Below are 13,574 nucleotides of genomic sequence, written 5' to 3' on the forward strand. Positions count from 1 at the left end.
CAGCATTGTATCACCTAGACTTCAATAAAAAAGTAAATAAATAAAATTTTAAAAAGAAATGTTCAAAATTTTCACCTTGCACAGATCTAGATATTTTTAATTTCTATACATTAAATATATAGTGGAAGTGATTTATGAATATTTAAGTACCAAAGAGCAGAAGCCAAGTCATGAGATATCTTATGTGCAGAATGTTTGTGTCCCCCAAATTCATACGATGAAGCCCTAATCCCCAGTGTGAAGGTGTTTGAAGGAGCCTTTGGGAGGTGACTAGATCTGGATGAGGTCATGAGGGCGGGGGGCCCCATGATGGGATTCATATCCCGATAAGAAGAGGAAGCCAGAGCTGAGTGTCTCTGTCGCGTGAGGACACAGTGGGAAGGAGGTCTGTGAGCTGGGAAGACGGTCCTCAGCAGACCCAGAATCTGCTGGCACCTTGATCTTGGAATTGTAGGCCTTCGAACTCTGAGAAACAAATGTTGGTTTAGCTACCCCAGCCTATGAAATTTTCTTACAGCAGCCGGAGCTGACTAAGACAGGACCCAGGGGAAACTAGCCCTGTAGAGTTTAAACGGACAAAGTAGGAATCAAGTAAAGGTATATATTGTTTTCTCTCTGATAAGTAGTCCAAGTTTAATTTAACTACCTGAAAAAAATTGTGTTTTTTTCCCAAAGTACCTGTTAAATAAAGTATAAATAATAGTGCATTCATGTATCTAATCAGAAAAGTTAAATTAACAATGTGTCAGAGATTCGCTTAAAAAACCTCTTAGGACTTGCTCCCCACCTTTCACTGAAAGTCTTCATTCTGCTTTGCTCTGTTACCCGCTTTGTCGATTTTCTCATTCCGTACTTATTTCATTCCCAAAGAACTATCTAACCATGGAAACTGCAACCAACTATGAGCCATTTTGACTACAAGTTATAAGGGTTTGTCTTTATAATTTTTTTTATTAAAAAAAAAAAGCCCAATCTAAGAAATTCCAATGCAGCAACATATAAAAAGAATAAGTAGCATGACCAAGTGAGGTTTATTCCAAGAATGCAAGGCTGACTTGACATTCAAAAATCAATCAATTTATTTCATCATACTGAAAGTCAAAGGAATTAGAATAGCTGAAACAGATTTGAAAAAGAAAAACAAAATTAAAGGAATAATGCTAATTGATTTTAAGAATTATTATGAAGTCACAGTAATAATGAGATTGTGGTATTGGCTAATGTTATAGAAAATAAGATCAGTGGAACAGAATAGAGAATCTAGCAATAGATCCATATAAATACATAATTTTTTTTTTTTTTTCTTTCGGTACGCGGGCCTCTCGCTGTTGTGGCCTCTCCCGTTGCAGAGCACAGCCTCCGGACACGCAGGCTCAGCGGCCATGGCTCACGGGCCCAGCCGCTCTGCGACATGTGGGATCTTCCCGGACCGGGGCACGAACCCGTGTCCCCTGCATCGGCAGGCGGACTCTCAACCACTGCGCCACCAGGGAAGCCCAATACATAATTTTTGACAAAGTTCTAAAAGCAATTCAATGGAGAAAGAAAGTTTTTCCAAGAAATGGTGCTATAAAAACTGAACATCCATATGAAAAAAAAAATTAAGCTTGACCTATACCTCACACCTTATACAAAAATTAACCCCAAATTGATCATACACCTAAATAGCAATGTTAACTGTGTGAAATATCTGGAAGAAAATATAGGAGAAAATCTGCATGACTTTGGGTTAGTCGAAAAGTTTTAGACATGACAACAAAAATACAATCTATAAAGAAAAAAAGATAAATTGAACTTCACAATTGAAAACTTTGGCTCTATGAAAAATGTTAAAAAATGAAAAGACAAGTCACAGAATGGGAGAAAATATTTGTAAATCGCATTTTTTATGAAGCCCTTTTATCTAAAATATATAAAGGCCAATAAAAAATAAACAAACAAAAAAACCAACCTAGAAAATAAGTAAGCATTATAAACAGACACATTTCCAATGAAGGTATAATAAATAAGCATATGAAAAACTACGGATATCATTTACATTAAAAAATGCAAAGTAAAACTACAGTGAGATACTGCTACATACACTGCTGGTCGGAATGCAAAATTGTGGGCCACTTTGGAATAACAATTGGACAATTTCTTATAAAGTTTAAACACAGTCTTAGCATATAACCTGGCAATCCGACCCCTAGATATTTATCTAAAGCAACGGGAACTTTACTCAAAAACCTTAACTTGGGTGTTCTTAGAAGCTTTGCTTCTAATTATCAAAAGTTGGAAACAAGCCATTTGTCCTTCAAGCTGAATGGATAAACAGACGGCGGTATACTCATTCAAGACTGCTTTTCAGCCATAGAAAGACAGCTAGTGATTCATGCAGCAACTTGGATAACCGTTAAATGCACCCCACCAAGTGAAAGAAGCCATTTCCAGATGGGTTTATAGTCTGTGATTCCATTTATATGACAATCTGGAAAAGGTAGCACTAGAGAAAAAGTAAACAGATCGGTGTTTGCCAGGTTGGAGGGCTGGGGTGTTGGTTGACTACAAACCGGGAGCGTGGAGGATGTTTGGGGTGATGGAAGTCTCTATAAGGAAATGGATCGGATACATGACTCAAAACTCTTACGAGTGTACATGCCACAAAGAACACATTTTACCACACATAAATTTAAATGTAACAAAATCAGCTATGAAGTAAGGGAACCCAACAGGGAATGCAGATTGTAGCAAACAAATCTAAATTACACACGAACCTTGTAGCCACAGTTAAGTGGGCTGGGAGAAGGGACGTGCCCTAAGTAACTTCACAAAATAGTGTTTGTCGGGAGACTGTAAAGCTAAGGATGGAAAGAACCCAAACAACGTCCTCTCCTTTCTCACAGGGCTATGGCTCAGCACACTCTAAACTATATGTACATGTATGATGGAGTTAAACAAACGAGCACATGTATTTTAGATATTGATAGTTACTGTTTTTATTGTGTGAGAAAGAATTTGTAACTAATGGTGATGGTTAAAATGTGGGGCTGCATTAGATTGGATGTATCAATGTGAAGGTAGATGATAGGTAGCTAGAGAGAGAGGGAGAGAGAGAGAGAGAACCATCACCGTAGGTAACTTTAATATGAACCAGGTGTGTCGACAGGGAGGGACCTGCAAAGTCTGTTAAAATCCCTTCTGTGCCCCTTGTCTCTGCTGGCCCAGCAGACACGTGTTTATCAAACGTGTGCTTTTCTGTCTCCATGTGAATTGCCTTCCTCCCCTTTGAGGTCCCAACCCCTACCCCCCAACATTCTCGTTTATCTTTGAAGATGTTGTATAAGCTGAGGGTTTCAGCCATTTTGGCAAGTGACTCAGTTTTCCTGGGTCTCTCCCATGTATACATGCTTTTCAACTTTTGTGTGATTTTCTCCTGTTCATCTGTCTCATGTCCGTTTAATTCTTAGACCAGCCAGAAGAACCTAGATGGATAGAGGAAAATTTCTTCCTCCCCGACAGGCTTACTATTTGTACTTATTTCCCTCTGCTAAATAACTAAAGTAACATTTTCCAAAACCATTTCCATCTTTGAAGCATTCAAATTACTCCAAATCAGTATTATACATAAGAAAAAGACCAAGTCCACTAAATCAAGAAGTCAGCTCCTTGAAGGAAGACTTGGCATATCTGTACATGGTCACCCTATCAGGCAGTGTCTGGAATAACACAGAATAAGGGCTGCAGGGGCCTGAGATCTCCAGGAGCTTCTACTGGCAATTAAGTTGCTGTATGTTCAGTTGTGACCACGGTTGCACCAAAAATTCCCATTTCAAAACCAGTAATTGACATGTCATTGAGGGTTCACAAATCTGACCCTTTTTTGCTTTGAAAGGACTACTGTACTCACTATGAATATTTGCTTTTTTTTTTTATGAGTTACATGCTTGATTAAACACACAGTAGTCGGTAAACAGGTGATGAAAGGTACACAGAAGGTGTGTGGCCCCAGGTACCAGTGTCTCTTATCTTTCAGCACCCTTGTCTTTTTTTTAATTTACCCTTTAAAACAACATTTTGAGACTGGCAACTGAATGAAAGCTTACCAGAATGTGTACATATATTCAGTATCTCTAAAGAATTGAACAATAATTCAAGCAGATTAATATTGTAGTGATGACAAGAACACAAGAGTCATGCAACTATAAAATACAATAGGATTCATATATTTTTTAAACCATTACTAATACACATTTCTAAGAACAATGTGTCTGCTGGGGTTAAAGTGCTTTTTGTTAGTAACTTGAAAAAATATTTCTGCCATGCTATCAATTCTCATTTAAAAATAAAATAGTACAAACATTGCAATTGAGAGATAGGATGATAAAATACATTGATATTCAGTTGCTTTATTACAGACTGCCACAAAGTAAAGATGAAAAGACAGTCCAAAGCAGCCTGTGAGTGAAATTGATTCCCACTTTCTCCATAACAGGACAATGTAAAACACGGTATCTTGTGCACAAATAGCCTAGAATTACATTTGTGTTTTGTACCTGATACATGTCACGGTCTGTTAACATTCTATTTTCCTGGTTCCTTTGAGCATAATTACCAGAATGTCTGAAGGATATACATCAAAGTATAATTGAGAAGGAATATAGTCACAACTATGTGTTGTGATAAGATGGGATGCTGGAGAAGATGGGTCTTAAGAAGCAGTCTTTTCTACTCCCTGGATGAGAAAGGCATGTCCGCAAACTATAAGCAGAGTTTTAGGAATTCCTGGAGGCAATTCGAAAGGGGCTGAGGCAGGGAGATTGACATTGCGAACTCTGAAAGACTTAAAAATATTCCCATAATCCTTTCTTTTTCGGTGAATGGTTACAAGGAATTTGTGCTGATAGCAGAAATCTGTGGTAGATAGAGGGCTGGGTGTTGGTCTAGAGGTGGTGCTCCAGCAATGACAAATCGCCAAGTAACGCCCTCTAAATGGTGTCTCTCTATCTGCTTTTCCCAGTTCCCTTTGTCCCAGGAGGACGTGACTCATTAAAATCACTCTGAGCCTCATTGCTCCAACATCATTTCTTCGGTCTTTAACCTCGTGACTTAACAAAAGAAGCACAGTGTTTGAAAGTGATTTGTGATAATCCAATGACATTCTTCTTGCGCTGTTGAAGTGGGTTGATTAATTCGAAAAAATTAAAATATCATCAACTATATTTTTTCTGTTCCTTGGGTTTTACAGCCCCCAGTGCTGTTTACATTTGCAGTGGGTTCTGGCTTTGCCATAATGCTTATTGAAATGAGCACAATGTATTAATGTGACGTTAATACATTGTATAACGTCAAAATCTGGAAGCCTCTAGCATTTAAAAGGAGTCAGCATATCCAGAGAGGTATGTCAGAAAGGTGTCTTATCTTCCATAGACCCTGTGATCCGTATATGGTAAGCACTTTGGAAGATGGAAATGACCCTACACATTGAAGCCTCATTCTCTTCCTATCATGGTAAATACTCTAAGAACTGGTAAACCAGAACCAAAGGCTTGTTCACAAGCTCCTCTTTAATGTTTTGACCTCCTGCTCTGTAACTCACTCCAGGATGATGATGGCTCCTACACCATCATCAATGTGTCAGTAGAATGCATGTTTCTGACAATCATTCTCACTGTTGTGTCCCCAAGACATAGAAGCTGGAGCAAAGATAGAAGCAGGGGACCGGGTAGGAGGCTTACTGCGTGAAGCCGGCAAATGATAATGTTGCCGGCATGGACCAGGGCGGTTGGAGAGGGAGTGATGAGAGGTGGTCATATAATGAATACTGTGAATGTGTAGAGCCAAAAGGTTTTGCTGATGGATTATTTGTAAGGTATGAGGGAGACAGAGGAATCAGGGATAACTCCGATTTTTAAGTTGTTACTTTTTTTCCCCCCTTTGACCTAAAAGGAGGATAGAGTTTTCACTTCCTGTGTAGACACCTGGTTATACGAATCTGGGGTTTGGGCATAGGTGCTGGGTTGAGGTACATATTCAAAGAAGACTCCGTGTGTACGTTGTAATTAAAACCGTCAGATTGGGCACAGTGACCAAAGGAGTGGCTATAAGTTGGAAAGAGAAAAGTTTCCAGAATTTAGCCCCGGGGCTTTGCTGGCAAAAGGAGACTATCAGACCACACTCATATCTAGCAAGAAAAGACATGAGAGTCGGGTATGGGGTCAGTAACGTGGAGGTCGCTGCTTACCTCTGTCGGACCCTTCAGGCGGAGGGGCTTTGGGTGAAAGCCCAGTTAGGATGGAGCCAGAGATTTGGAGGAAAGGAATTGGATACAAAGGAATTGGATACAATTCCTACAATGAGGCCTTTTGCCATAAAAAATAGAATTTGGCAATAACTGATGCGGGAAGTAGGATTGTGAAATTTTTTAGCATGGTAGAAACTATTTAGAAGTAAATGTTATGCTGAGTTTAAGAGAAGATATCTCCACCCATGAAACTTTTGATGTTATTAAAATTTATGCATAAATGTTATGCATAATCACACACATATATGAATATACATATATATGTATCTATGAATATGTGTAATGGGTGCAAACTCAACCTCCCTTCCAGAAGCAGTGTATCGGGCTGTTGAAAGCCAGGGCTTTTGCATTAGTTGGGTTCAGGCTTTGGCACAGCTACTTAATTAAAGCTTTTAATAATAGTTCACCTTTCCAGGTGCTATTTATGCTCCTGGTCTTCTTGGTGTTTTACCTGCCACTTAATTCTCAAGAGACTCTTCTAATACACGCACTAAGATTACACCCGTTTTACAGGTAGGAAAGTTGAGATACAGAAAGATTAAGTACATTGTCCTCTGGCCTGAGTGCTTGTTCAATTATTATTCTACAGTCATGTTTGCCCAGCCCTTACCACAAAAGCAATCTATAGCTGTTAAAAGGGAGTTTAAAAATTTTAACCAACATGCTTACATATCACAACTAGGAAAAAGTGACTGCATTTAATTTTCCAATCTAATACGTGTTAGTTCAACAGAAGCTTCAGTTAAAGTGGAGGCCCTAACCAGTATGATTCATAAAACTTTTGTTGAATCCTAGTGTGTAAAGTTCAGACAGTGCAGTCTTGTGATAGTGAAAAGCAATCTACAGTATGAATAACCTTTTATTAATATTTGTTCAGTGAGTCGTATTGCAGATAAGCCATCAAAATCAGATTTCTTGGTTGGAAAGTTTCTCCCAGGAATCCCTTTCAATAGGAAAAACCTGCTTTAAAAATGATCTTGCTTTTAAATCAGCTATACTCCAGTAAAAATTAAAAAAGTGAAGATCGTGCCCCTCAGCAGCTTCTGCCCCCACGGGAGGCCTGCTCGGCCTGCGGCCCCTCCTGGATTAAAAGCCCGGAATTTGCTTCTGATTTACCGAGTGTCTGCTTTCACCACCTGCCATTCACCCCTGAGCAGCAGCGCAGTCACTTCATATTAGTTGGGCTATAACATGTGGGATGTCTCGCTGCCCATGCTAGACGTTGCCTCAGTTGCTGAAGTCCGACTTGTTCTTGAGTCATTCTGGGAGCACATTTATGAGTAAGAGCATCTTTGTGAAGATACTGGTGCTCATTTTCTCTCTTAATTGGGCTCACAAAGGATCTGCTCTTTCCTTCATAGCATGAAGTCTATATTATGTAGGATAATCACGCTTAGGCGTGTTTGACCTCCTTCTGCTGGGAAAATTATTTAACTTCTCTAAGCCTCAGTATATTCATATGGAAAATGGGGATGATAATACTTTCCTTGAAGATTGTGAAGCCTAAAAATAATACACGTAAAACCACTGAGCAGAGTATCTGGAGCCTCCAAGAAGAATGGCAAAACCCTTGCATGTTCAATGGTATTTTTGTAAAAAGATTTTCTGTGACTTTTAAATTAGACAAGGCACACAAAGCTCCTGAAGTTTAGTAGAGACTCAGGAAATTTTAACAGTAATAGTTTCTCTCTATGTAACAGAGAATGTTAATTCACGTTCTGAATATGCATTCCATATGTTATATTGCTTGTGATACGCCTCTGCTTAACTTTTTTCTGTTAGTCAATAAATATGGTAGAAATAGGAAAGCTGTTAAAAGGAAAGGAAAAGGAATAGGACTAAGGAATAGGACTAAGGAATAGGACTTTCCTTAGAGGCAAAAAGGAAGGGTGTAACCCAATAAAGAAATCTATAGTAAATATAATGCTTCTGTACAAAAAAGGGGGGGATCAGTTGATGACAAAACAGGACAACAGCAGCCAGCAATTTCGCTAGAAGAATCAGGGCAATATATTTGGAAGAGGCAGTATATTTTAGTGGATAAGAAGAGCTTGAGTTACAATGACAGAGAGATACCTGGTTTACATCCTGGCTTGGGCAAGTTATTTTTAACACTGCAGTGAAATTTCCTCCACTCCAAGAAGTGAATTATAGTAACATCTTCCTGAAGGGGGATTTATATCTGGCTAATAAATAAATCAAAACAATTCCAGGGCTTCCCTGGTGGTGCAGTGGTTGAGAATCTGCTTGCTAATGGAGGGGACACGGGTTCGAGCCCTGGACTGGGAGGATCCCGCATGCCGCGGAGCAACTAGGTCCGTGAGCCACAACTACTGAGCCGGCACATCTGGAGCCTGTGCTCCGCAACAAGAGAGGCAGCGATAGTGAGAGGCCCGCACACCGCGATGAAGAGTGGCCCCCACTTGCCACAACTAGAGAAAGCTCTCGCATGGAAACGAAGACCCAACACAGCAAAAACAAATGAATTAATTAATAAACTCCTACCCCCAACATGTTCTTAAAACAACAACAACAACAACGAAAACAATTCCAGGGCTTCCCTGGTGGCGCAGTGGTTGAGAGTCTGCCTGCTAATGCAGGGGACACGGGTTCGAGCCCTGGGCTGGGAGGATCCCGCATGCCGCGGAGCAACTAGGTCCGTGAGCCACAACTACTGAGCCTGCGCATCTGGAGCCTGTGCTCCGCAACAAGAGAGGCAGCGATAGTGAGAGGCCCGTGCACCGCGATGAAGGGTGGCCCCCGCTTGCCACAACTAGAGAAAGCCCTCGCACAGAAATGAAGACCCAACACAGCCAAAATAAATAAATAAACAAATGTGGGGTTTAAAAAATAAAAAGAATTTAAAATTAATCAATACAATCATAAATAGCATGTAAGGTCAAATAATAAAGCATAATTAAAATTAGAAAAATATTAAAAAAAAAATTCCAGGCTTGCCAAAATCCTTTAATTAAGTCTTGCTTTCAATAGACAGTTTTACAGCTAAGCACATAGTAAAGTACTTGCGTGCGTCAAGGGTAAATGTACCATCCCAGTGTAACTAACTCACTTAAATTACCTTCATCATTGAGGATCATTTAACTCCATAATTCTAGAAAGTAATTTTAAAGGAGTGCATTTTCTTATTTCTTGTAGAAATATAACTACCTTTCTATAATTCTTGCCTCTTGCTTGATTTATATTTAAATTTTCTATATTTTGTAACTGACATCACACATTACTTTGGTGTTCTCAAAAATAGTCATGCATTTATACGAAGGGGGTAAATTCGGATGTCATGTATGTTGAATTAGCATTGCTGAGCGGAGGGGCTGGGGGTCTGTTTGGAAGAAGCCACCCAGTCAATGGTTATCTGCACTGTGACATGAGGACTTCTGCTTTCCTGCCCATGCAAGAGCTTATCTTTTGCTTAAGGACGCCAGACCCAGAATGGAGATTAAAGAGACGAACTTAACCTCAAATATTGGTCTCTTTAATACTAAATTGTTACAAATTGGACCATATATCTTACGGATATAAATGATTGCTCTAAAATATAATAATATTGATGATGTAAAACCATTTTATCATCAAAACTTGCTGAGATAATACATAAAACCTAACATCTGGCCCTGAAATAGCTGATCAAAATTCTTAAGGTGAGGGCTTCCCTGGTGGCGCAGCGGTTGAGAGTCCGCCTGCCGATGCAGGGGACACGGGTCCGTGCCCCGGTCCCGGAGGATCCCACATGCCGCGGAGCGGCTGGGCCTGTGAGCCACGGCCAATGAGCCTGCGCGTCCGGAGCCTGTGCTCCGCAACGCGAGAGGCCACAATGAGAGGCCCGCGTAGCGCAAAAAAACAAAACAAAACAAAACAAAACAAACTTAAAGTGAATTTTCAGGTTTGCTCCAATCCAGCTTTTTAATCTCTGATGTTTTTTTTCTTTTTTTAATCTCTGGTATTCTTTATCTGCTCCAGAAGCATGGCAAATTATTGCATTTCTTTAAAAGCTTGTTATCATTTGTAACTTGTAATAATCCCTGAAATATAATTTAAATATTCTATAAATGTTTATTTTGGTACATTGGCATATAAATGTTAATATAAAAGCCATACATGGCACACAGAATATAGTATTAGTTGCTTCCAAATAATTGTACTAGAATGAATAGAAAGGGAGACAATTTCTATTCATTCAAGTACAATTATTTGGAAGTAATAATTGGGAGAAAGCAACCTGATTTTTACAAACTAAATCATTTACTGTACTGGCCTGTATTACCTAATGACTTTTATTTCTGTAGTGAAATGTAACTGCCTCACAATTAATAAGACAAAAAAGTAAGTTTCAACTGCAAATGAGATCCTGAAATCTCAAGATAAAATTAAGATTCTTGAGCCAACAGTGATGGAAAGTAGCCGCATTTTAGGTCCTCGTTCAGTATTTGAAAAACAATATAAGTAAATAAAATTTTCTAGGAATTAATACTTCGTAAATGAGTAAATAACATTATTTTTGTGCCAGAGTTTAACCAAATAGTTATGCTGTATTTTTTGCATAAAATTTTTGCATTAAAAATGAAAGCCTTCCTAAAAGCATATTTCATAATACAGATTTCTAAAACATCATCATCAACACACAACACATTTATGTGTAATTTCCAAGAGCATGTGAAATGGATATCTTTTCAAACAGTGTATATTTAGATAACTCAGTGTCTATGTAGACTCTTCCAAAGTTCGTGGACCATTAGAGCAATTGGGTCAAAATGATTCGGACAAGGAAGAAAAATAAAATGACTAAACTGAGTTTTGCATTTGCTTAAATTCAGCAGATAATTAGTCAAAAATGAACTGTACTTTCTGAAGATATCATGGATTTAAAATAAAAATTAACAATAAAGTTTATTTTTAGTTCCTTATAGAAAATAAATATGGAGACAAAAACATCTTGTTATAACTTCAGTTAGAATTCTGAGTCAGGTTACTTAAGAAAGTAGGCGTCACTAAATTTCCTCTAGAGAGCAATACCTTACTTCAAAATTAGCACGAATTTGACATTTAATAGTATTAACCTTGTTTAATGGTTACACTGAGCATCTACCAATTAAAACTTTAATGAAGGTAAATTAGAACACCAATATTTCCTGTTGAAAATGTCAAGTCCTGCAAATGAAATTTTATAGACAAGGTTCAAATCTCAAAGGACTGGAAAGTTTTACAGAAATAGTCATTATACTTACATAGTCTCCACAGAACATTTTGCTGTTAGTGGTTAAGTTCAGAGCAGTTCAGAAGGTCTTTGGTGTGTGGTCAGATGAATAGACTTGTTTCACTGTGTCGCTGGAACAAAGTGAAGTTCACTGTTCAATCCAATTTAAATATGTCCACCGTCCACCTCAGTTTCTCAGGCAAGAAAATGAAGGGTCAGTTCTGGACACAGCAGGTCTCGAGACACAGCATTTATACGTAGCTACCAGTCACAGGTGAGTAGGCAGAATCTGTGCACAAAACAAATAGAACCAGTAGCCTAGCCCCTGGCCCCATGTTGATATAACCAATGAAGGAAGTGTAATCTTTTGGAAAGCTGGTGAGTTATGGAAAGTAGGTTGATTAACCACGAAGTTAATGATTTATTTTCTGCTTTGTCATTTTTTAACACCCAGACTCTTTCAGGTACTCAAGCCCCTAGCTTCATGCTTGAAGTTGGTAGATTTTATGTGCATCTCTACCATTCTCTAAATATTTTGAACTATCATGTATCCCGTCATATGTTAAAAAATAATTGATTTAGGACAGAATTGATTACCCAGCAGGAAAAGTCTTTGGAGAAGTTATATATGCACCATCATTTTCACACTTTCATGTATATATTATTTTAATATTTAACTTTATTACTTTTTAAGGAAACAGAATTTAAAAATACCTTCAACACCCAATATATTGTTAGGAAATATCTATAATCATAAGTTTCATACATTATTCCAAAAATCACACAATAAATGTGTATTGTATCATTTTACTGCTACTTGCCATTTAGGGAATAATACAGTGTTCATTTAGTCTATAAAATTTTAAAAAGATTTTGAAGACAAATTAGGGATAAATAATTCTTGGTTGAAAGAACAGAGAATCTTAAGTATTAACTGATCATCCATAACTCTAGGACCACTTTCCCCCAAATAAATCTGATGTTAAAATACAAAAAAATCATTAAGCAGGATGTTTTAATTTAATATATATATTATGAACAGAAAAATGTCTGATTTCTGCAGAGTTCAATTTATAATAGAATATGATTAACTTAATAATATACTTAGTACTATGAAAGATGTAAAGAAGCATGCCTGCTTTCAAGGAAGTTAAAATCTAGTAAGTCATACTACGTACATGTATGTGTGTGTATGCACATTTGTATTTGTGTCTGGATTTGATTCTTGTGTTTTTTCTGTGTCGATTTAGAGAGCATATGGTAATTACTAAATAATAGTTATATGTATAGGATTCAGAATTTTAAAACAAATTTATGATTATGTTCTTTTTATGATTATTTTCAAAGGTTGTGTGATTTATGGCTTTAATTATATAGACTCAGTGTGACAACGTGAAATAAAAATTGTCAAAAAATTTGAAGCAAACATATGTTCTTTAAATATCAGATAATTGAGAGAAAAGAGATTTGATAATATTCCCTAATTTCCTGCCAAACAATTATTACTTACTGTTTATTTTTATTCATCATTATTTTATTATTTAGCTTTTTAAAAAAAAAAAATGTATGTAGTTTATAATGCCTGGGATTTGTTTTATAATAGTTCCTGCAAATAAAGGTTTGGGAGATATTAATGCAGTATGGAAAAATCTTGAAAACTGTTCAGAAGATAGAAGTCCATTAGATAATTATATTTTTTATGCATTTGAACATTTTCATAGTAAAATTTTAAACATTTTGCATTTAACTTATTTACTCATATTTAACTATGCTTTGAGTGTCTGCTGTATGAAAAGTAATAAATGCTAACAATACTTGAGCTTTCACTCTCTATGAGACACTGTTTCACTTGAATTTACCTGTATAAATAAATTTAATCCTCACAACAACGCTACGGGCTAGGTACTATTATCACCCATATTTTAGTGGGGATAACACTGAGGTACCGTGTAGTCAGAAAATGTGCCGAAGATCACACTCTAAAAAAGAGTAGAAATTTCAGCCTTGACGGTCCAGTGTCAGGACTTATACCCTCAGTCTCTATGCTGTTCAGGTACTCTGTGAACCTCAATCTCTGTG

General features: G+C 37.6%; 1 protein-coding gene across 1 annotated transcript in view; it reads right to left on the reverse strand.

Moving 5' to 3' along the window:
• ANXA10 (annexin A10) overlaps positions 1-11,710 on the reverse strand; it is a 66,467-nt gene extending 54,757 nt beyond the window's left edge. Inside the window, exon 1 of the mRNA XM_007457378.1 lies at positions 11,527-11,710. Within this exon, the coding sequence (XP_007457440.1) occupies positions 11,527-11,544 (18 nt within the window). The 5' untranslated portion in view covers positions 11,545-11,710. The remainder of the gene's footprint in view (positions 1-11,526) is intronic.
• Positions 11,711-13,574: the final 1,864 nt, after the last annotated feature.

This window comes from Lipotes vexillifer, unplaced genomic scaffold, assembly GCF_000442215.2.
Source record: "Lipotes vexillifer unplaced genomic scaffold, Lipotes_vexillifer_v1.1 scaffold668, whole genome shotgun sequence".
NCBI lineage: Eukaryota > Metazoa > Chordata > Mammalia > Artiodactyla > Lipotidae > Lipotes > Lipotes vexillifer.